Here is a 24,858-nt window from a genome sequence, read left to right on the forward strand (position 1 = left end):
GAGAAAACCTACTGAAACTCAAAAGGGACTTCATATTCCCATCTGGAAACTGGAAGCACTTAGCTCAACAACTGATAATGGTGAAAAGAACTGAATGACTAGCAAATATTCAGTCCTTAATGAATGTTCTATATTACTATGTTATTGGTATCATTATATTATGTCATTATTTTTACAGTGGCAATATTTTCCATTCAGTTAGCATGAAATTAAATTAAAATATAATATAAATAAGAATAATGACCATAAAAATTTACTGGTTGTCATTATTATCAATACATGTTTTCTATGGTCCCATCTCATTTCTCAGACAGAATTTAGCAACCCCCTCTTCAGTCTATGCATGTGACAAGAATATTCAGAAATCGGTGCTCTAAAATTAATTATAATAATGATGATATGTTTGATAAAATAACAAGGAGATAAAAATAAAATAATGCACTTATTTATGTGCCCTGCCCCAAATTATCTACCATCATTCCATGCTAAACCCAACCACTCTAAGAAAACTCCCAGCTGACCATTATTGACTAGTTGTTTGAAGAACACTTGCTCTATGAACATGACAATAGGGCTCTATCCCCTGCTATTCAATTAAATACATTATTATTAATTTTTTGCCACGAGCAGGGGTGAAGTCATAGAAAACTATGGTTCCTATTTTAAAGATGCCACACTTAGAATTGACCATTTGACTTATGCTCTAAGAATAGACATGCTATCTAGTCAAGTTTCAAGCCACAGTTCTGTATTAATGGATTTTAAATTTGCTTCTATTATTAAAGAAAACAAGTCTGAACTAAAGACAGGAGAGGAGAAAGAAAATAGGCTGTCTGGACTGTTTTTATGTGCTCAACTGATTCAACTGTTTTGACTATGTGACGAATATTCTAATTTTTAAACATTCCAATTGGTTATAAGGTCAAAGTATTTTAGCAAAAGCTACATACATAAGCACAAAATATTTTGGTTAAGTAATTATGGCAACTATGGACTATAACACACTGGCTTGAGGAGTTGTGCCTCGTTAAATCACAACATGTTCGCATCAAAGGAAACCAGATCAACAGTTCTATGCTACTCTCTTGGAGCATTCTCATTGTGTACCACATGAGCCGTTTATTATTTCATCAAAACCCTCTGAATTTAAGGGGTTTGTACTTCTTCTTTTATGTAAAAAGTCACAGAAGGATGACATTCATTCACTCATTTAGTTTTCAATAAAATAGGGAGAATTTCAAGAACTACTAATATCTTGCTTCTACATTGAAAATGACTACTCAAGCCTTAACCGGTTTGGCTCAGTGGATAGCGCATCAGCCTGTGGACTGAAAGGTCCCAGGTTCGATTCTGGCCAAGGGCATGTAACTTGGTTGCAGGAACATCCCCAGTAGGAGGTGTGCAGGAGGCAGCTGATTGATGTTTCTCTCTCATCCCTTCCTCTCTGTAAAAAATCAATAAAATATTTTTTAAAAAAGAAAAGAAAATGACTACTCATTTTTTTTTAAACAATTGAAGATCTTTTCCTCTTTAGGTTTAATTAGAAGCATGAGAAACATATTGTCTCATGCCCGTGATATACAAACTATTTAAATGTCGTATATAAATAATCACTTTAATATTTGCAGGACTCTTAATTAAATAGGAAATCTTTAAAATAACCTATCCAGGGATCATTTAGAGATTATGGATAAAACAAAACCAGTCGAACAAACTTTTGAAGTGATTGGAACAGAGAATACTGAGCAGGCATTCAGCAAAATTATTTGTTGAATGAAGAGAAGACATCTGACATTGTTATAAGCAAATGACTGGATGTTCAGAGTTCTTTGCAAACAATACTCCTTTAGGGGCCAAGAGATAGTTAGGTTGCACATAGCTCCTTCAGAGTTTTGCTAGGCTCACTTAATACCAAGAGTTTCCAATGCTTCTCTTAGAGTCAGCATGATGTCTACCCTCTTTGACTCATTTATTTATTCATTGATTCATTCAGCCTATATTGAATAGCTCTTCTTTACCATGATGTGTACTAGGCATTTGTGACTTGGGTCAGCGGGGAGAGGGCTTATGTTTCATTCAAAGTTCTCTGTGCTCTACTGCTCCTTAGTCTTTTGAATCATGAGCAGTAGAAGAGTAGCAGTCTGGCATGAAAAAAAGAGCAAAGATCTCAGAGCCATAAACTGAGTTCACATCATGACCCTTCCAATTAGTAGTTCTGTGGTTCATACAAACCACTTAAGAATCAGCCATAATGTCTATAAAATTTCTAATCTAGGACTTGGCATGTAAGACCTCAAAAAAATAGCCATAATTATTTTGTAAAATGGTAACCTTGAAATATATTTTAGTTGAACATGAGATATTTGATATTACTGACTATTTTGAAAACTCTTGTGAAAAATCTTAAATATATCCTTCCATTATTTCAGAGACGAATGATTAACTGCATGGAAGAAATAACTACTTATCTGAACTAATTTAGGTATTCCATTATGTTTTTAAAATTATCTTTAAAATGTATAACAAACATGAAAATGTTTGGTTTGCCTGAAATTTTCTTCTTGCCATAGACATAACAGAAATCACAGGACAATACAGGGAACACATGTTGGCTGGGAAAATGAGCAACCATCTTATATCCCACTATAAATGTAGTTTCACAGAGAGGCCACCCCTTCAAAGATACTCATCACAGTCCAGAAACAATTAAAATTTAAGAAAAAAGAAAAGGCATCATTTAGTTTACCCCCCGACCTCCATATCCTACACCCATACACAGAAGCCAGAAGGATCTTTAGTTTCCATACTGGGGAAACAATGGTTGTGTTAAGAAGGATAAATAATACTACATCGAAATTATTTGGGATACTATTTCATTAAGGCCCCATATTAGAAAGAAATTTATACATTTAAATTGGCAATTCTTTGCCTGTAAAACACTTTATGAAGTATTATCCATATTCTGGCCATACAATCCCACCCTAATGACCTTGAGCAAACAGCATGGCCAGTTAATGACTGCATGATTTTCAGTCTATTCTCCCTGCCAGTATGAATCTGCCCTACTCCAATTCCTTTTCCCCTTGAAACCTCCCACTCAACCTTGAAAGCACTAGTCAAGCAATACTTGATGAAGCCTTTCCTGAAACCGTGCAAGAAGGGTTCTCTCTCTGTGTCTCAGGACATCTGTTCTCAAGAACATAAAGTATCAGCCCTATTATGTTCTCTAAGAGTAAGTCAATTTTGAATTCCAAGTGCTTTCCACGGTGCCTGGTATATAATATCTGTTCAATCAATATATATATGTTTTTAAATCCTGGCCCGAGGATACTTTTCCATTGATTTTTAGAGAGAGGAAAAGAAAAGAGACATATCTATGTGAGAGAAACACATTGACTGGTTGCCTCCTGCACATGCCCTGAGCTGGGCCGGGGAGGAGTCTGCAACCAAGGTAAGTGTCCTTAACCAGAATCAAACCTGGGACCCTTCGGTCCGTAGGCTGATGCTCTATCCACCGAGCCAAACCAGCTAGGGACAATCAATATTTTTGAATGAATGACTTACTTTGTTGATTCCTCCATAACAAGTTCACAAGTTTTTCTAGCCATATACATTAATTAGTAAACAGTTCAAAATGAAAAGAATTACTATGATTTAAATATGGTTCTTAAATAACTATGAATATTAAAAGCCACAATTTCACATTTTACACCAAATAATAGTGCTGCTCCTCTAATTAAGCTTAGATATGGTGACTGCACTGGGAAATTTAGAAAAGTTTGCTAATATGTGTGTACATTACAGGCAAAGAGAAGGTGTCATTCTTGAGGACATTCAGTAAATTTCAGGGGCAGTTGATTCACTTACGATTTTAATAAAAAAACAATAATAATGTATATTTACCAGTAATATCTGTTTTCACATTATTTAATGAAATTGTTAATATTCAAAAGGATTCTTTTAAAAAAATCTTGACCACTCATTTTGCCATGTGAGAGCAATAGGTACAAAATATAGCCCAGCTGGCTTGGCTCAGCAGTTGGGCGTTGACCTAGGAACCAGGAGGTCATGGTTCGATTCCAGGTCAGGGCACATGCCTAGGTTGCGGGCTGGATCCCCAGTGTGGGACATGTAGGAGGCAGCCAATCAATGATTCTCTCTCATCATTAATGTTTTTCTCTCTCTCACCTTCTCTGAAATCAATAAAAATATATATTTTTTAAAAATAGGTACTAAATATAAATTATCCCCAGGCCAGTGTTGCTCAGTGGTTGAGTGCTGCACCATAAAACAGGAGGTCACTGTTTAATTCCTGGTCAGGGCACATGCCCCGCGTTGGGGACTCCATCTCCAGCAGGGGGTGTGCAGGAGGCAGCTCAACCAATATTCTCCCTTCATTGATGTTTCTATCTCTCGCTCTCTTTCCTTTTCTGTCTCTGAAAATCAACACAACTAGAAAAAAAAAAGGAATTCTTAACATTGAAACCACTATGGTTTCTTAATATAATTTTTTAGTTTTACTGCTAATTAACATAAAATCTTCATGGACAACCCACGTTTTAAAATACATAAACTTATTTCTGCTTTTTTCAATTACATAATAAATATATATCTATATCTATCTATCTATCTATCTATCTATATATATATATATAAAATATATATACATATATTTTCTCTCCCAAAATACAAATCTGGAATATGACTAGAATTGTCCTTTGTATCTCAAATATATTTATTTTTAATGTGTTCTCTTGAAATTAGAATTTTTTTATAATTTTTCCTGGGCTGGCTTTTGAATGAGAAATGACTCAAATGAAATTGAAATATGCATGGTACACTGGACAGCATAAACCCACCAAAACTTTGTTTATTAAAACACTGCCCTATTGTTTCCTTCAGTTATAAATGCATCAACAGGATTTTTCTCCTTGGGAGTTTATAAATGGTAAATTTCACAAAAAATATGGCTTCTAAAATTTCTTATTATGTAGTTGTTTGCTTTTATTTTCTACTAAAAAAATCCAAAAAAATCATACATTACCAATAGGCTAAAATCTAAAATCTTGCAAATGAGGCACATATTGACACAATCTGATTTCTCCTTAAAACAGAGACCTTTCCAAGGACTAATTTTTGTTTTAATTCCAGAGAATAAATATTTATTTTAAAATCCATACCCCAAAGAATGCTTTTAATTAGTTGTATTTCTTGCTTAAATTAATTTTAACAGTTCTTTGCTTAGAAAAAAGCAAAGGGCAATGTGTATACATAAATCTACATCTCAATGACTGTCTACATTTTGTAGACAAACTGAAAACACCAATTAATCAGTTGATGTTTTAATGTGAGAGGGAAAATATACCTCTTAGGAGAAGGAATGGCAGACACTCTACCATGAAATGGAAATGCCACAAAAGTGAGCTAGCTCTTCAGGACCAAGAACGCTGGGATGTACAATAGCTAGGATTCTACAGTCCAATGAAGTTTGGAATATATCCGTTCAACAAAGTTAAATAGGTAGCAAAGAACTTCTCAGAGCATTTAATATGCTAATTAATGTCCATTCTAAATCGTGTTTTATGTTATAATAGCAGAGTTTTCCAGAACTACTTCATAATGAAATCTTTTTCCCCCTCTTTTTTCTTTTCTTTTTTTTTTTTTTTTTCAGGGGGAGCATGACCAGGCCATTGGCCAATATACCTATATAACTACAACCAGGTCTCTTTTAATTTATATTTTTAATTAATAATAATACAATACCTATGAATAAATTTAACCAAAGAGGTAAAAGGCCTATACTTGGAAAACTATAAGATAATGAAGATATAAATAAATGGAAGGATGTACCGTGTTCATGTATAGGAAGAATTAACATCATTAAAATGTCCATACCATCCAAAGCAATCTATAGACTCAATAAAATCTCTATCAAAATACCAATGAGATTTTCCAAAGAACTAAAAAAAATTAATAATAATTCTAAAATTTACATGGAGCCACAAAAGAATCCTGAATAGCCATAGCAATCTTGAGAAAGAACAGTTAGAGGTATCATGTTACCTGATATCAAATTATATTATAGAGCTATAGCAATGAAAACAGCATGGTATTGGCATAAAGACATACACATAGATCAATGGAACAGAATACAGTACCCAGAAATAGACCCTTGTCAATATGGTCAATTAATCTATAAATAAGGAGGCAAGACTTTACAATGTGGTAAAGACAGTTTCTTCAATAAACGGTGTTGGGAAACTGGACAGACACATGTAGAAAACATAAGCAGTTAACTCTTTGACATTGCTTTTAGTAATGTTTTTGAGAAATATATACCCTGGCATGGAAAACATAAGAAGAAAATAAACAAGTGGGACTACATCAAATTAAAGAGGTTTTTGCACAGCAAAGGAAACCATCAACAAAACAAAGACAATCTACTGAATGGGAGAAGAATATTCACTGAAGATACATCTAGATGTTGATGTACCTTTTTTCTTACATGCATTTCTTACTGGCTCTGTAGCAATATTCAGGCCCCCAAACCATATAATATTTGGAGCTGTGATGGAAGGCTCCTTTAGCTACTTTACTTTAGTTAAAAATTTACATTTCTGTTTTATGTTTGGTGTTGTTTCCATTGACGTTTGTTTTCTAATTTGCCACTTTCATAGAAAGAAGTACCAACCTGAATGCTTCAAGGTACTCAATATCTCCCATCGGGGGATCAAGGCCACCTGTCCAGGCTATATTTATGTTGTATCCTTCTCCACGGCCTGTTCCAACCTGGGAAGAGAAAACCCACACCACAGTGGGTAGATGAAGGCACAAGGAAGAAAGCGAGAAGAGGGGAAAACAAACACATGTGAGCTCTTGAAATAAACATCAAACAAAATGTCAAATCAGCCCACCCTTGCTTGACAACCAGTGCTCTGGGTTATGCACTTGTTCTGCACTGGTTCTTGCTCCCGTGGGACAAGTCAGTAATCTCGTGTAATTTAAAACACCAGCAAAGGACAAGAAAATTATGGGTAATCATGCAATGCAATTACCTGAAAGATACAAATAAAAGTGGGGCTCTAAAGAAATAAACCGAACCTCATTGGGGGCTCCACTGCCAGGGAAAAAGTTCCCTTCATCATAGCGATGGAGTGAAATGTACAGGATGCTGGGGTCAGCATAAAAGGCCTGCTGTGTACCATTTCCATGGTGAACATCCTACAGGGAAAAGAAAGCAGATGACAAATACAGTCATGTCTAACTCGGTGTGGAGACAACTTTTCTGATTTTGAGTTCCCTGTCTTTCTACCCCACCCTCCTTCTCATTGTCTGTCCTTTCCCTAGGTCCTCTTTCTCTCTCCCCTTCAGCTTGCTTCCATACCACCCCCTTTACTTCCTGAACTTTCAGGCAAATTACCCTTTAATGCACTCATTTTTTAAACTGGCTTCTAAAAATCAGGAAACCACAGCGAACATGCCCTGGAGACTCCAGATGAGCAGTCATTGAGAAAGCCCAGTCCTTTGGTACAATTAGATATTTATACACCGGCCCTTTGTACTCTTTGCTTCGGTGATGGAATCTCGCATCCTGTTTTATGGAGGAATTTTATGACTTATTAACTGCCAACAGTTCATAACCCCTCAGGCTTAATTAACTAGCCTCATTGGCCTCTGAAGAAAGACTAATGTTTAAACTACAAACTAGTATTTTGCAGAAGGATCTATGGCTTACAGAGCATTTTTGCAATTCTTGACAGAACACTAAACATGCGTGTATGCATTGATTTGCCAAGTCCCACCATTAAGGTCAAAGGCTTTGCAACCAGCTGAGTAAATTGGCTTTCTTGAAGCGTTCAGTTCAGTTAGCAATCCCTCAGCAGTTAGAATCACTTCAAAAGAGATGCCAGATGCAAAAAGGACTTCATACTTTATTTTGGTAAAATCGTGACGGCAAGTCAAAGGCACAGGAGCATGAGCTCATTAGCTATTAAATCATTTGGTCTGAAGCAGAAAGATGGCATGGGGCTTTATGCAATCTTGTCCAATGTGCCTAATTTTAATATTATAGCATGGCTCTCTTCCCAGCCTCCTTCCTCTTCTTTTTTCTTTCCCTACACCATTCCCTCTTCCAAAAACAAGACAGCAAAAAACCCTTGTCATTTTAATAGATAAAAAATTCTCCAAACATTTGTAAATGATAACAATTCAAAACTTAACAGTTCTTTTTTAAAATTGTTTTATAATATAGATATATGCTGAAATCGTCAAAGAAATGGGAAAAATGAAACTAGTAGCATTTTTTTAGCATGTCTTCACTAAAATACTCCAATTAATATACATCCTAATACCTCCTGAACAAAAATAAAATAGATGACTCTTAAAAGTGAACAATCTATATATCTGTATTCAATATAATATTACTGTTATATGTGTATGCAACATGTATAGTTTCAAGTTCTCTTATAAAAATTTTTGGTCACTCATAACTATATCCTTACATAGTACTAAATTTTATATCAGTAAGAATCATACTATTTTCAACAGTGATTCCTACAATTTTGGGGTCAGGCACTACATTAAATACCTTGCATGACTTACTTAACCTTATGATGCATATGGTATTATTCCCATGGTATTTTAAATTAGTAAATAAAACAATTGCTAATTTCTGAAAAAAGTAAACTGAGACTCAGAGAGTTTCACAATAATTTACTAAGGCTATATAGAGAAAAAGTTGCAGGACTGGTCTTGAATCCACCTCTTACTCCAAAGGCCAAACTCATAACCATTATATTGTTAACTTACATTCATTATCTCTTTGATCCTCTTAGCAAACCTGTGAAGTAAGATTGGTGGTCATTATTGCTCCTTATTGACATTCATATAACTTGTCTCCACTTCAACCTCCAGCCCAGAACTCCCTCACTAGACACCACCAAAGCCTCCCTGTGGTGGTCCTGAAAGCCTGCACCGAGTTTGCTCTCCACACTGTAAACATATACTAGTCCTCTCTCCCTTTATGTAGTACATGAATCCAAATCAATTAGGGAATCACAAACCATTGGGGAAGATGTGCATCATTCCAGAAACTTATTCTAGCTCAACGCATACATATCAGGAATACAAATAGCTTACTGAAAATATATCATTCCTAGATTTCTGAATGTTCAAAAGAAAGGAAGGGGGAGATAGCAAAACTATTTTCCTTTATGTGAACAAAAATGAAAAAGTTTCAGCCAAATGTCTTTTGAGATTGCTACTGGATACCTAGAGGATGAACAAAAAAGAACTTGAAAAACAACTGAATGTTTGCATTTCTACTACATGATAGAATTTTTAATTATTAGTAGTATTGTAAGAAAACTGTTCCTCTGGGCCGAAATGCATCCATACTTTTGAACACCAAAAATATATTGTCTTGATTACTTTTGTTTCTTTAGTGGTGTTGTAAAAGTTTAAGAATGTCAAATAAAAGATAATTATCTATCTTAGATATAAAATCATTTGTTCTTGAAAAATGTGTTGGGCACATTATTGTATACATTTCTGAATAAGAAATACAGTCTTGTCCACAGCAGAAAAAGGATTCAACAGACATTTTTTTCTTGAAATACACAAATGTATTTTAAAAATACTTAGATAATTCTCAATTTCATATTCAAAACACTAAGAGGTAAAGGTAAGAACAAATATGTCTTTTGTTTTGGTTAACAACATAATATAACCGTGAAAATAGAAATATATATATGTTTCAACTTTCTTTGATGCAAAATATTCATATAAGGTAATAAGCGCTCAGGTATGATCTGAGGATTTTATACACTAGACTAATATAAGAAAATCATTGATGATTGTATTATAATAATGAAAGTAATTGAATCATTAAAAGCCTAAAAAATAAACCTTATATACTGTATAAGACTTTCTTGAAAATGCTGAAAATTATTTCAATATCTTAATGCTCAAAAATATACTGCAAAAATTTACTTTATGTAAGAATTTAGGACCAATATGTCGTATTAAAATGTTAAAACAGCTTTGAATAAATCATATATTCTATTAACTAAAGTTATCACTTATAAGTACTTAGTATTAGCACTTGTGACAATTCTTTGGTCAAGTTTGGTGCTTGATCAATATGGAAATGCCCCATTTTGACATTTGAAGTAACTTTTATAAACCAGCCCTTGTTGGTTTGGCTCAGTGGGTAGAGTGTTGGCCTGCAGACTGAAGGGTCCCGGTTTCGATTCTGATCAAGGGTACATGCCTGGGCTACTGGCTCAATCGCCCGTAGTGGGTGTGCCTGAGGCAGCAGATCAATGGTTCTCTCTCATCATTGATGTTTCTATTTCTCTCTCTCACTCTCCTTTCCTCTCTGAAATCAATAAAAATACATTAAAGAAAAAGAAAGCCCCAAACACATTATATTCAAAAACAAGGTCACATTAAATAAAAGCTACCTGAGTCATGCAGGCAAATCATACTTCTAGAACAGGTTCAACCCTGAATGCAGTGACCAGTCTCTTGTGAATTGAAAAGCAAGTATACCTGCTTCCTCTCCTCACCAATCTGAATGTTTCTGGAATCTTCCCCAGACAGAGAACTGGAATGAATACACTCCACAGATCAATGAGAATCATCCCTGCCTCAGACACTCAATGCCTCTGAACTTGGCTGTGGCCCCCAAAGGAGGAGAATTACACCTCTGCTCTCACTTTACTAGGCAGGTAAAAATGCAGAAACTAGCTGCTGGACAAGAGGGTAGCTTTGTCTTCTGGTGGTCCAAGAATCTGAGGAGCCAGCTCATACTGCTGAGCTAAAATGAGTGACTTTGGGTAGTCAGAAATGAAGTTCTTTTGCCATTGGAGAACCTTCCCTTCTTCTCTTTTGCTAGCTTATAGGACAGACCTGTCAGCCGGGGAGAACGGATGTCTCTGAGCCACGTGGCACTTTAAAACTTCCTTCTCAGCAGCTGGGAGGAACAGGGGAATTTCCTCAAAGTATCCCTGCAGCTGCAGGATTTGGACGCCTTGAAAGTCAGGCTGGTGGTGATCTCAGAGGCAACCCTTTGGACAGAACTTCATATATTTAGAGAATTTGAAACAAAAAACCTCTCTACTACAGCCTGCTGGGACACCAGTATCCTTTATCATTGGATAATGGAGCTAATTCACAATCAAAGGCCAGTAATCTTACAGGATTGGAGCTACCAAGCAACTTATTTATAAATCAGACAGAATTATCTCCAGCAGTGTTTTATCCTTATATTAATGTACAAAATAAAACTTTACAGACCAATCCTCCAAGGTGCAAAATATCCATCTATCGTAACCTAACAGTTTAGCTTTTAAGTCCATTGCAAAATGCATTACTTTAGAGTTTGGATGTCACAAATGTGTTTTCATAGGGACTCAACAGTTATTGATCATCTTCATAGAACCACAAAATGGTAGCAGAGGAGATCCCTTGGGAAGTAATAGTAGAAGATTCTTAAGGATAGGATAAACAGTTTACCAATCTTCTTCCCCCATGATTTGGATAAATTTAGAAAACTTAGAAAAATTTTCCCACAATCCTTGGTCTTCATCTGCCATTCTCCCTTCAAGTTTTCTGCTTATCTTTCTAACAGAACTTAACAGTATTAGAAGGCTATTATTTTTTAATTTGCTCTCTTATAAATATGCAAGCCAATAATTATTATTTCAAATGTCACTTTGTCTATACATGGGAAAATGGCTACTGATGCCTTCCTTTTTGTTAAGTTTTAAGACCTTGCTGCTGTAGTATATCTAGGCCTTCAACACATTTCTTTAATGGTGAACTATGACCTACATCGAAACTTAAGCATAGTTGGAAAATACCATACAAAGTGAGCTTTCAATATCTCAGCTCCAGAGCGGCTGCAGTAAGGCTCCGTTACTGTACGTGGAAAAGGTTAATTCTTACTGAGCACTAGAAATGTTTATCAGCCTGCCATTCCTTTTATCTTCGTTTTAACTTAACTGAGCATTTCTTCACATGGCTTTGTTTGTGCTCTCAACCCTTTGGTGTGCCTGCTTAACTGAATCGGAGGGCTGGACGGGGAGGCCACGACTTACCAATAAGATTTAATTATGAGTGCAGATATGAACAAGATTTAGACTATTAAGCCTTGCACTTCAAAAAAACTTTTAACATATTTTGCCTTTAAATCTTTTATCACCTGCAAAAATTAATTAAGTGCAGATGTAGCAGGTTCTCTTTGGATGCCAGGGTTCATTTCCTGTCTATGCTTTGTCAGACAACCTATTACACCTCCTCGTGAACTGGAGGCAAACCGAAAACGGGGCTCATAAATCACCAGTCAGCTCTCCTTCGCCCTTTCCTGGGCTGGTCCTTTTGTATGGGGCAGATCTCCAGCTCATTATTCATGAATATACTATAGACAACATGCCAAGTGTCATCTGCATTTAAACAAACCATTTGTTAAACAAATTATAACTGTATTGTGTAAGAATGGATCATGTTAAAATGCAAGACTAATCTAATGCCTGTGACTTTTAATCACTCGGGGTCCCTGCCGGGAGTCATCCCAAACTGGCATCCGTGATCCGAACTCTTTTCAGAAAGAATGACATGCTGACTTGTTTTAATAATACCACTGTTGCACAACAAGCAACATGATTGCTAACCAAGGGAAGTGGCCAATTGGTTACCAAAGCAACAGCATTCTTTCCAGCATATCTGACTGCTTAAAGTCTATATTCTGTAGGGAAAAGTAAATTCAGGTTCTGTTGGGTTATTTTAACTGTGGAAGTATCAATTCATTTAAGGATCATAAAAGTTGCCCTGATCTGCGCCTTCTTCTCATTAAATTGCAGTTAACACCATGAAAGTGAAACGTGAATGTTTATGGTTTCAGAACTGCAATCCTGAATTTAATGAGTTTCCACATTCAAAGGAAACCCGCCCTTCAGTTGTTTGCAAGTGCTAAAAGCAAGACAACCTAACAGAGAAATACAAATGCATTCCCTTTTATCTCGAGTCATTGAAAATGCAGCTCTGGCCAGGAATACATACCAGATCTACAATCAATATCTTGCTTATATTTAGTTGGTCTCTCAAGTATTTGGCGGTAATTGCAACTGAATTAAAAAAGCAGAACCCCCTGCGGAATAGAGAAGAACAGAGAAATAAGAAAGCAAATCAGCCGGGAAAACCATTATAAATAATGTTCAGAGCATTTTTAAAAATGCTATATGATCTCTGAAGCCATAAATCTGCTTCTGGGAGTACCTCGCAAGATTTTTCATTCCATCTGCTAACAATTAGAGGCTTCAGAGACATGCACGGGGCAGGTGACTGCCAGGAACCGTGGCGCTCGGAGATGGGCAACAGTCCCTGGTACTTACATGGCTGTGGATTCTTCAGCGTGATGGCCTGGGGGCCTCACAACAGCAAAGCCATTCTGTAAGAACAAGATAAGTTTCCAACAATCAGATACAGGAGGACTGCTTGGATCTCCATGTACCACAGAGCATCAGGCACACAAAGACTGAAGTCGGTGGAGGCTTCAGAACTTGTTTTCTTGCCCCATTACCATTTCATAAAACGAACAGAAATAATATAAACGGCCACATTTTCTCCGATTGTACCTCAAGAAGGAGGCTCCCACAGAGCCAAGGGATTTGGGGGTTGTACCTAGCTGGCAAATGTGCAGGTCAGCTGTTAGACTAGCATAATACATTTTCAGAACAACTTCTTATTTTACGACACCAACATCCCACAGAGGGAGAAGAAAGTCACTCTTGGTGCAGGTTTGGGTCAAAGTTCGGAAAAACCAGGGAAGATCCAAAGTGAAAATTCTTTCGCTGGATTCCCTCAATGGTTCTTTCCACTCCAGTGTCAGCGAAATGATAGATTTACACTCACACACTCACATGCACACAAAAGAAACCCCAGAAAGGTGAAAAGGAGAACAATGGAGAGCCCATATTTCTTCCAGTCTATAAATTTGGCTTGGATGACTGCCAAGACTTGCAACTTTATTGGATTCTCTAAGTCAATTTCTAGCCCACGTTCTGGAATTTTATAAAGAATTCCAGGGCTGAGTAGCAATCAGATCTATCCCTGATCAAGGAATGCCTTAACCTCCAGATGAAGGCGTTGGAATGCGTCACACGGGAAGCCGAGGGAACTCCAGCATGAAGGAAGGCAGGGGTCTATAAATCCTTGCAGAGCTGGCATGCTCAGGAAAGTTGGGTTGCTTGACGTGAAAAGAAAATCATTTATCAGGTGGTTCACACCACCTTTCACTTAACTATGATTCAAGTAACTTGCTCAAAAGAAAATGTTTCTTTAATATACAATCCTAAAACTTTTGAAATAATCTTACTAGAGCCCAGGGATAATTTTTCCAAATCTTGCTACAAACACAAAGATAATATCAGGAAAAATTATCTATTCCCTAGGACAGTGATGGCAAACCTTTTGAGCTCAGCGTGTCAGCATTTTGAAAAACCCTAACTTAACTCTGGTGCCGTGTCACATATAGAAATGTTTTGATATTTGCAACCATAGTAAAACAAAGATTTATATTTTTGATATTCATTTTATAAATTTAAATGCCATTTAACAAAGAAAAATCAACCAAAAAAATGAGTTCGCGTGTCACCTCTGACACGCGTGTCATAGGTTCGCTATCACTGACCTAGGACTTTAAGTATACATACATTCTTCTAGAATGTTTTGGTAATCAACACACAAGTTAATTTGTTATATATTTTGATGAGCACATATATACTGATTAACTCAGAAGCAAATTAGAAGTCAAATAACACCAAATCAATGATTAATCTACAAGTGGTGATACATTCCCTATTCTTCTTATTAAGATACTTTCTATCTCTCTGATATATATGATAAATATGAAAGAAATTAAAGGGCTTCTGAGAATGGCGAATTCAGTAAAGATTCAGATAGGTGCAATATATTTTATTGGGGGAAACAGTGAAAATAACAACAAATATAATAAAGCCAATATAATTAGCATGTAACAATCTTATAATTAGACTAGAGGCCCAGTGCACGACATTCGTGCACTCGTGTGGTGGGGAGGGTCCCTCAGCCCGGCCTGTGCCCTTTTGCAGTCTGGGAGCCCTTGGGGGATGTCCCTGTGGGGAGTGGGCCTAAGCAGGTCATCAGACATCCTTAGTGCTGCCACAGAGGTGGGTACCACTCCTGCACTCGCCAGCCATCAGCCCAGCTTCTGGCTTCCCTGTGGGAGCACACTGACCACCAGGGGGCAGCTCCTGCATTGAGCGTCTGCCCCCGGGTGGTCAGTGCGTGTCATAGCAACTGGTCATTCCGCTGTTCGGTTGATTTGCATATTACCCTTTTATTATATAGGATTAACATTAATAATTATATTGTACTATTTGACTTAAAATACTATGTTTTATGAGTAAAGGGCATGACTAGACAATAAAAAGAAAAAAATTCAGTGATTAATAACCATAAGAAAAAATATTCAACTTATATTAGTAATCAAATAAAAGCAGATGAGAAGCCCAATAGAAAGACTTTTTTTTTTCCAAACCAGGAAACTGGAATTTTAAAAAATACACTAAGCTGACAATGGAGTTGCGCCTTATAGACTCATCAGTGCTGCTTATAGAAGGATAATTTATTATTGCCTTTCTGGAAAATAACCCACCCCTAGGTATCTAGAGCCTTTAAAAATATTTATATATCCTTTGACTATATACGTAATATAAGAATAAGTAATCTACCTAAAGGATTTTTGCCCTAAAGGTATTATTAACTGTAGACAAGTATTTATGTAAAAGATAATGTTTTATTTACAATAGGAAAAATGAGAATTATCTAAGTTAACTAATAATAGAAGAATGTTTATATGAATTATGCTACATCTATACCACAGAAAATTAGGCAGTCATTAAAATTCTGTTATTATAAATATTTAGTGAACAGAAGTACTTATCAGTTTTTAGGAGTATTAGTGTTAAAAAATAATATATACAGTATGATATATCTAAATGACAGTACTATGTGGGTTATCTTTAATTGCTAATTTCATGACTTTTCCAAATGGTTTTACAACAAAGATTATTTCACAGTGAAAAAAAAACATAAAACAAAGAGGAAGTGGAGAGGTAGATTTTAATGGGTCTTAGGGAAAATGTGCTCAAAAAGGCTGAAAAATGATGTGCAGGGTCTTCTGGGCAGGAGGGAAAGCATGAACAATGGCTCAGAAGAAAGGATTTTGGAAAATCTTACGTACAAGAAATCCATATAAATAAAGATCATGTTAAACAACAAAATGGAAATGAAATCATATAGGTAATTAGTTGGATTATAGAGAACAAACAAATAGAATCTAATTCCATCTTCCTTTTTGCTCTTACAGTCAAATTTCTTGAACAAAGAAAGGGTCTGCCTTTCACTTTATAATCTTCCATAGTAACCACCACCGTTCTTCTCAAATGCTTCTGAACCTGCTTCATTTGGGGTTGAAAAGTGTCTTCTTTTTGCCAATAACAAACCTTTTCTCAGTCATCATGAGCCACCTAAACCTTCCATTGTGCTCTCAGAAATGGTAAACTCCCCTACCTTTTCCATGTCTTTTCTGAATACCCCCTTTCCTTAGCTGAAACCTGGCAAGGCTGCTTCTCCTATGATCTACCTGCTCAAGTGGTAGCTCCTTCTTCTCCAACACCTCACACACCTGCCTGCAGCAGAAGATGGGGCTGGTGTTCTCCTTGTTCCTCACAGCTGCTTTGAGAGCATAAATCCCACTGCACCCACCCACCCCAATAATACTCTCTTATAAAAAAGGATTAGATCGCACAGGAAGAAAGAAGACACAACACAATAAGATGACAGACTGTACCCTGGGCCAGCCCGCTCCCTTTCCCACCTGTTACACTAGTATCTATCCCATCACTTGCAGTTAGGATTCCATTCCCTCCTACCTTTCCACTATAATTTATGCTAAGTTCCCAATTATATATATTTCATTAAGATTTAGCCCTGACTGGTTTGGCTCAGTGGATAGAGCGTCAGCCTACGGACTCAAGGGTCCCAGGTTCGATTCTGGTCAAGGGCATGTACCTTGGTTGTGGGCACATCCCCATTAGGGAGTGTGCAGGAGGCAGCTGATCGATGTTTCTCTCTCATCAATGTTTCTAACTCTCTATCCTTCTCCCTTCCTCTCTGTAAAAAATCAATAAAATATATTTTAAAAAAAAAGATTTAATATGCTCAAGTTTCTGCCATCTTGAAAATAAAATTATATATTAACCAAGACACTACAAATATATACATATATACAAAAAATTATATATATATATATATATATATATATATATATATATATATATATATATATATTCATCCTTAGCCCCATTGATCCCTCCAAGTACCACTCTTTTCATCCCCTTTAGCAACATTCTTCAAAGGTTGGTCTACCTTGCTTTTTCATTTCTCCTTTTCTTCTCCTCTGACTTAGTCACCAGTCTCTACTTTCTCCTTCACATCCATTAGTCCACTAAAGAAGTTTTACTAAGGTCACCAATGGCCTCCATGTCACCGAATCCAATGATATTTTTATGGTCTCAGCCTATTTGGCTCCTCATTAACTTTCAACATATATTAGCTACACCTTCCATTTTAAACGCCCTTCTCTTGGCTTCTGTGACTGCATATCCTTCTGCTTTCCTTATCTCTCTTTCCCCTTCCCAATCAGTGTCCCTTGAAGGCCCATACTCCTCAGCCTGCTCATTAAATACTGAAGTTATTCAAGACATCGTCTTAGACTTCTCTTTTCTTTCTACCCTTACTTCCTAGGCAATGCCACCACTCTCATGTATTCAATTACCACTTATCACCAGATACTCCACAGATATCTATTTCCAGGATGAACACTCCACTGAGCACCAGACCAAAATATCAGCCCATGTATTCAATATTTGTACTTGGATATCCCCAAATCACTTCAAATTCAACATATCTTTTCCCAGCCTTCTCTAACTTACCAAAGGTACCATGATTCATCCACTCTCTGAAGTAAGGAACCCATTATCCCGAGTTATCCTTAATGGCCCCTCTCCCTGGCTTTCCGCCATCTCATTTTAATTCATGACCAATTCCTGTTGATATTGCTTCCAAATGCCACTCAAATCCTGCTGGGGTCCTGCCCCAGCAGGTCCAGGGGTCCCCAAAGGTGTGGACGGAGTCGGCGAAGAAGGAATGACACGGAGACAGTGTTCAGTTGATCAGCAGCCTAGCCAGGATCTCTAGCCAGAATCTCCAGCCAAGTTCTGGTCTGGATCTCCAGCGAAGTTCTGGTTCAGGATCTCCAGCCAGGCTCTGTGTCCATGTTCTCTTGCTAGGTTCTCCAGCCAGGTTCTGTCCAGGTTCTCCAGCCAGGTTCAGTCACCAGGTTCTAGTCAGGTTCTCTTGCCAATTTCTGTAGTCAGGTTCAGTCCAGGATCTTTTGCCATGTTCTCTCCAGCGAAGTTCTTCTGTCTCTAGGTTCTGTGCCTCTTGGTTCTGTCTTCTAAGTTCTGTCTTCTAAGTTCTGTGTGTTGCTGTCTTGTTACATCTGTATTTATACCAGTTGATTCAATCCTATCAATCTCTATTACAAAGGTTAGGGCATTTCTTATCTCCATTCCAGGGAGTAAAGATTATGTAGCTTAAGCATGATTGTTCATAGTTAAAGTGATTAATTACCCGCCTGGCACTTAGTTAAGAGGTTTTATTCCCTCCCTAACTTCAGGGGAAAATCCCTACCTGGGGAAACAACCTTTCTCAGAGACCTTGGTTAAAACACATAGTGCCAAGAAGGTGAGCAAACATATTAAGAACAGTATGCCATATATGCCAGGTCCCTTGAAACAGCAAGGATGGACCGGCTCCCGGCAAAATCCATGTACTTATATCTATATCCACCCCTTGAATATTTTGCCTCCTGAATTTCTGTCTTTCTCTCCATCAGCTCCCAGTATTTACTCTTAGTGATTTCAATGTCAACATGAACACTTCATTCAATACCCTGATTTCTCAGTTCTCTGACTTCTCACCTTCAATAAATTTGTCTTCTGTTTACAGTCATACTCCTTGACCTTACCGTTACCAGTAAAACAACTCCTCCATAATTCAATGTCAAACATCTATCTTTCCTACTATTCTATTTTCCAGCTAATGCCTTAAGACTTTCAATCAATTGATCTTACTTAACTTTTACTGTCATTTACCTCACCACCATGTTCACTTCCCTCCTCTCTGGACTTAGAGGGTCCCGTGTATTCACATCCTTGCATGCACTTTCAGACACCCTGTCCCTTTTCCCCTCCAGTTATACACCTCTGGTCTTTCATGTCTGCTCTGGCTACCATAATGAAATACCATAGGCCGGGTGGCATAAATAACATACATTTATTTCTCTAGTTCTGGAGGCTGGAAGTCGAGATTGAGGTCTAGTGCACTCTTCCTGGTTTGCAGATGTTTGCCTTTTCCTTGGAGTCCCCACATGGCCTTTCTTCTGATGCATTTGCAAAATTGGGAGAGGGAGAGGGAAATGGAGAGGGAGAGGTAGGAGGCAGGAGGACAGTCTGGTGTCTCTTACTCTTCTTATAAAAACACCAACCCTATCAGGTTAGGGTCCCACCCTTATGGCCTTTATCACTTTCACACAGACCCTATCTCCAAATGGAGCTTCAACATATAAATTTGGGTGGACACAAACCTCTGGTCCACAACATACTTTCAGTCACTTTGTCCCTTTCTTCCTTCAACATTTTTCCCTGGTAAAATTGCGACACTGATTAAGAACAACTCACATCTGCTCTGTTCCTTCACCTAAGCATATATATATATATATATATATATATATGGAACATAGCCAGTCTTCCTTTAATTTCATGATTACAAACCTCAAGTAGGCTCTTTAGGACATCCAGAAATCACACTGTATTTTGTAGTCAATTAACTCTTCTTTCAGTAGAGTATTTCTATCTTCTCTTTTTTCAAATTAACCCTTGTTCAATCTTTACCCCTTGCTGATGACTTTGCTTTATATTCCACTTAGAAAATAAAAGCAATTAGAATAAAAATTCCTCACCTTTCCATAATAAAATCTACCCTTCTTTCCCCACCATTCCCTGATCCTAAGAACCATTAATTCCCCTGAGTATTTAATGGCACCCCCTCTGACTGATTCAAGGACACCTCACCTACAGTTTCCCCTCTCTCTCTGGTACCATCAGTTTTTTCCTAGATTGGATTGTTGCCACCAGAGTAAAAACATATAAGCATCTCCTCTTCATAAAAACAAATCAAGCCCAGCTGGTGGGGCTCAGCTGTTGAGAGTCGACCTATGAACCAGGAGGTCATGGTTTGATTCCTGGTCAGGTCACATGCCTGGGTTGCGGGCTCAATCCCCAGTCAGGGTTGTGCAGGAGGCAGCCACTCAATGATTCGCTCTCATCATTAATGTTTCTATCTCTACCTCACCTTCCTCTCTTAAATCAATAAAAAATGTTTTTTAAAAAATCAAAATAACAGTATCATACATGGTATGGCAAAAGTAGGATTACAGTTGTTTGTATAAAAAATATAATAAATATACAAAAATAAACTGTGTCTTTGTATGCTCACAACTGTAAACCTACGTTTGCCCACCTCTGTACTATGCTACAATGTAACATATAATACATAACAATCATATTTGCAAAAAATAATGTGATAAATAATAAGCTCTAATGTGTTTTACCCCTTTAATCCTAACAACATCTGAGGGCAGATAATATTATCCTCATTTCATAAATGAAACAATCCAGTCACAGGAAGATTAAAGAACTCGCTTAAAGTTTATGACCAGCAAGTGACAGTGCTGGGATTCTATCCCAGACAGGCTGGCACCGTCAGCAGGTGCATTTAATAAAAAGCAGCATTTAAGACTGGCCGCACTACTCAACCCAGCCTCTGCCCACTTCTTAAGCTTCACCTTGTACCACTATCCAGTGTGTTTCCTCCACTCCAGCCTTTGCACATGCTCCTAGCTCAATGCGGAATGTTCTCCACTTAGCTCTCCCCTCCTTTCACCTGGATAACACCTCCTTCTCTGCCCATTTCCATCCCAACATCACTTCCACAGGGTTCTCTGAGCCTTGGCCGGCCCCGAGCAGGTTCCTCTGTTTATGCCCTTAAAGATCTGCTGACCCTCATTTCTGAGAATGTGTCTTAGTTTGTAATGATATACTGGTCACTGCAACTGATTGATTTGTTTTATTATCAGTTATTGTGGTTTATGATTTCTGTCCACACCCCTGCTTCCCACAGTGGGGTCCCCACTTTATGACTTGGTTTTATCATCTACACTTACAGCGTGCATGGCGCACAGCCAGAGATCGGGAACGAATAAAATAGATGTGAACAGATGCTCCTCGGCCCCTCTTCCTGTGGCCACTCCTCCGCTCTGACCTTGGCTGTCTGCCTTCTCTCAAGGGTCCCAGCTTTTGCAGGCCAGCTTTTTTGTGGGCGGTTGCCTCTTAGACTTCCTCGCATCTTCTTTCTTAGACATAAAACTCTCTAGTCCTTACAGTTCATGGGGTCTTTTATTCAATGAACTATTGTGGAAAGTGCTTTAAAATAAGATATTATTATTATTACAGAATAATCTGATTTTTACACTGGATTTTGGACCTCTTGACAAGGAATTTGTTTTGTAATTTTCTGTACCCTTTAATGTCATGTTTAAAGATTTATTGTATATGATATCACGTGAACCAAAATTGTCCTTGTCTCAAGACTATTCAAGGAATGTTTTTAAATAGATAATTTTCTGTCTTTTAAAATAACAATAATCTACTAGCTTCACAAGCTATATAAAAACTTATATATCATAATAAAGGACAATGGCTCAGCTTATTTTCTCATCGAATGCTAATAATTATTTTACTTTTGTAAAAAATATTGTTTTCTTAAACTTTAGAGTACGTAGGATGTTTCCTCTTTTAATCTGTGAACATCTCAAACTTTAGTAGTAAAACCTAGAAATGATCCCACACAATTTTAATTTTCTTCTACTTTACTCCATACAATCTGCTTTATATTTTTTTCAAAGTCATGAAGACCAAGCAGTTAATCTAAACAAATGCATACCAATGTACTTTTCTGTGAATTTATATCAATTTAATGATGATGTAATTTTTATCTTAATATTCTAATTTATGAAAAGTCTTTTAAGGTTTCGATTCTCTTTAGTCACGAATATCACTAATCATAGACTTCCGGCAGTATTTTTCCATCACTAAGAGTAACAATATTTAAAGTACTGAGTATGCTCACATTCTTATTTTTGTCATTGTTGTTGGCTACATTAGTGTTATGGATGCTTCTCCTCAAGACAAGGATGTATTTTTTGATGTCCTAAGGGCTAATGCAAGAGACGATCTGCTCCCCATATACAGCCAGGTGGCATCCAAGGAAGGGAGTAGGACTTTGTATGTAAAAATGAGTTTGGCCCTATTCAGTATTGTTCAGTGGATAGAGCTTTGGCCTGGGGACAAAAGGGTCCTGGGTTCCATTCCAGTCAAGGGCATGTACCTTGGTTGCAGGCTCCTCCCCTGCATGGGCCCTGGTTGGGGCACATGCAGGAGGCAACCAAACGATGTATTTCTCTCATATCAAGGTTTCTCGCTGTCTTTCCCTCTTTCTTCCATTCTTCCTGAGAATCAGTGGAAAAATATCCTTGGTTGAGGATTAGCAAAAAAAAAAAAAAAAGATGAATTTGAATGAGAAGGAAAGGAGTCTAGTCATTCTAGACGAGTCTGACTATTTGCATAACTGATGACATTTTCATTTTCTAGTCAACTTTACCAAAATGTCAAATATATTTGTGAATTCCGTAGTCAAACCCTCCCCAGGAAAGTAAAGAATAGGCACTAAGCACATCACTAGAAGCACTTTAAAAGTTCACTTTTTACTCCACCTGACCAAAGTTCAGATTCCTCTCCATAAACTCTGTTTATTGTCATGGCACTGACGGTAACTGAAAATTAGACAAGTAGAAAAGAATCTGATTATTTTAATTGTGACATTCCTTAAGATAGTTTCATGGACAGCAGAAATGCATATCTTCATTTTTCTAACATCCCCATGGTCAAGTGGGTATTCAATGGATAATAAGAAGCATTACTAATTCCAACTTATAGAGAGTAATTTAGGTTTCAGAAATCATGATAACCATGGCCTAATCACCACTTATGAGAGAGATGTAGAAAGTCAAGAAAATGTATACATTGGATAACAGAATCAGGCAATATATACAGAATCCAGAAAGAGAAAAGCAAAGATTATTTATAAACTCTTAAAATATTAAGCGATAAACTAGAGTTTAAACTACTTATAATATCCAGTAGGCCCGGTAGCCACTTACTAATTTTGATTGATTTATTCTTTATGAAAGCATAACTGCATATAGAAAGTCTGTGTAATAAACTGACAAGAGATTGTGTTACTTTGTTAGCAGTAGTTGATTAACTTTTAGCTTTTAACTTAACTTGTAAAATGTAACTCTAGTTTGGGAAGCTGCAAGAATAAAAACAAAGAAATCTGTCCTGTTGAAAATGTTTTATATATAACTTCCTACAATCCAAAGAGTAATTGAAGATGTCAGACCAGTTGATTGGAATTATGTTTTTAAAATTTCTCTTTTAGTGCATTGTTAATTTAGAGCTCAGCCATTTACCTCCCAATGCTAAGTACTACCACTAAAGTATTTCTGAATGTACTAAAGTATCAATCCTCAATGAAATATATATAAAACCAAGCACAGCATGGAAAAACTCTACAGCATGCATTTCCAAGTAAAGATGTGATGGTTGAGTTATTACTTCCAATACATTTGCTGAATTGGAATGTCATGTGCAATGACTTAAGTGCTTTAAATATTTCACTGGAAGCCAAAATAGGAGGTACCTCTGATTCATACTGATGCATTATCAATTTTGAAAATGACTTCAAGAAGTATTTCTTTACCTACATACATATAGATTGCTTTTTTAAAAAAGAACTGGAAATATACGTTTTAAAGAACAGGGCATATTTTAAGCTAAGTTGATATTCAATGATAACTATATCAGGTATATTGGTACACAAGCTATTTGGTACTCCTATAAAGAAGCGCAGAAAACAGCCAGAACCCAAGAAGAGCACAATTTACCCTCTAACAAATCAGTTTTCTCCTAAGTGCCCTTTCTAACGTCTCACTGAATGTGCTTGCCAAGAATGAAGTCTTTTACCTCTTGATAGCGCAAAAGAGCAATGAAAATAAAGCATGCTTTAGCTGATTTGGCACATTTTTAAAAAATCATAGTCATAAACTTCTGGTTCTTTATAGTGAGTTGTGCAGAGGTTAAGAAGTCAGAAACTTGGTAAAGACAATGCTTTTAAATATTTAATTAGATAGAAGATCCTAATGTTCTCCTATTATAATAAAATTTTGTTTTTAAAAATCATGGCTTGAAATGATTGTGTTGTCTTCTGTTGAACCCTGTTTTGTTTTGTTTTTAGTTGTTGTATGGGGTTTTTCTTTGTTTATTCTTTTTGCTTTTTGATTGGGTCGGGGTAATGATATTTGTTGTAAAAAGATATATAATATAAATAATACTGCTCATCTTGCTACATTAAGTACTTTGTTCATAAGAATTCCCCTCCCCCCATTCAGGTAAAGTTGAATAAGGCAAAAATGTCCATCAAAGTCCTCTAGCATCTTGTGGAATGCCTATGGTGGTTCATTTGAACTTGACTGAACTTTGCTTCCCTTTCAAATGGTGCCAGTTACACTCA

The 24,858-nt window shown here is 36.9% G+C and overlaps 1 protein-coding gene across 1 annotated transcript in view; it reads right to left on the reverse strand.

Annotated features, from left to right (window-relative positions):
- HDAC9 (histone deacetylase 9) overlaps positions 1-24,858 on the reverse strand; it is an 828,595-nt gene that overhangs the window by 148,477 nt on the left and 655,260 nt on the right. Inside the window, exons 19-22 of the mRNA XM_036327963.1 lie at positions 13,395-13,450; positions 13,063-13,150; positions 7,102-7,221; positions 6,692-6,789 (exon numbers count right to left, since the gene is read on the reverse strand). Coding sequence (XP_036183856.1) covers positions 6,692-6,789; positions 7,102-7,221; positions 13,063-13,150; positions 13,395-13,450 — 362 coding nt within the window. The remainder of the gene's footprint in view (positions 1-6,691; positions 6,790-7,101; positions 7,222-13,062; positions 13,151-13,394; positions 13,451-24,858) is intronic.

Source organism: Myotis myotis, unplaced genomic scaffold, assembly GCF_014108235.1.
Source record: "Myotis myotis isolate mMyoMyo1 unplaced genomic scaffold, mMyoMyo1.p scaffold_m19_p_11, whole genome shotgun sequence".
Taxonomy (NCBI): Eukaryota; Metazoa; Chordata; class Mammalia; order Chiroptera; family Vespertilionidae; genus Myotis; species Myotis myotis.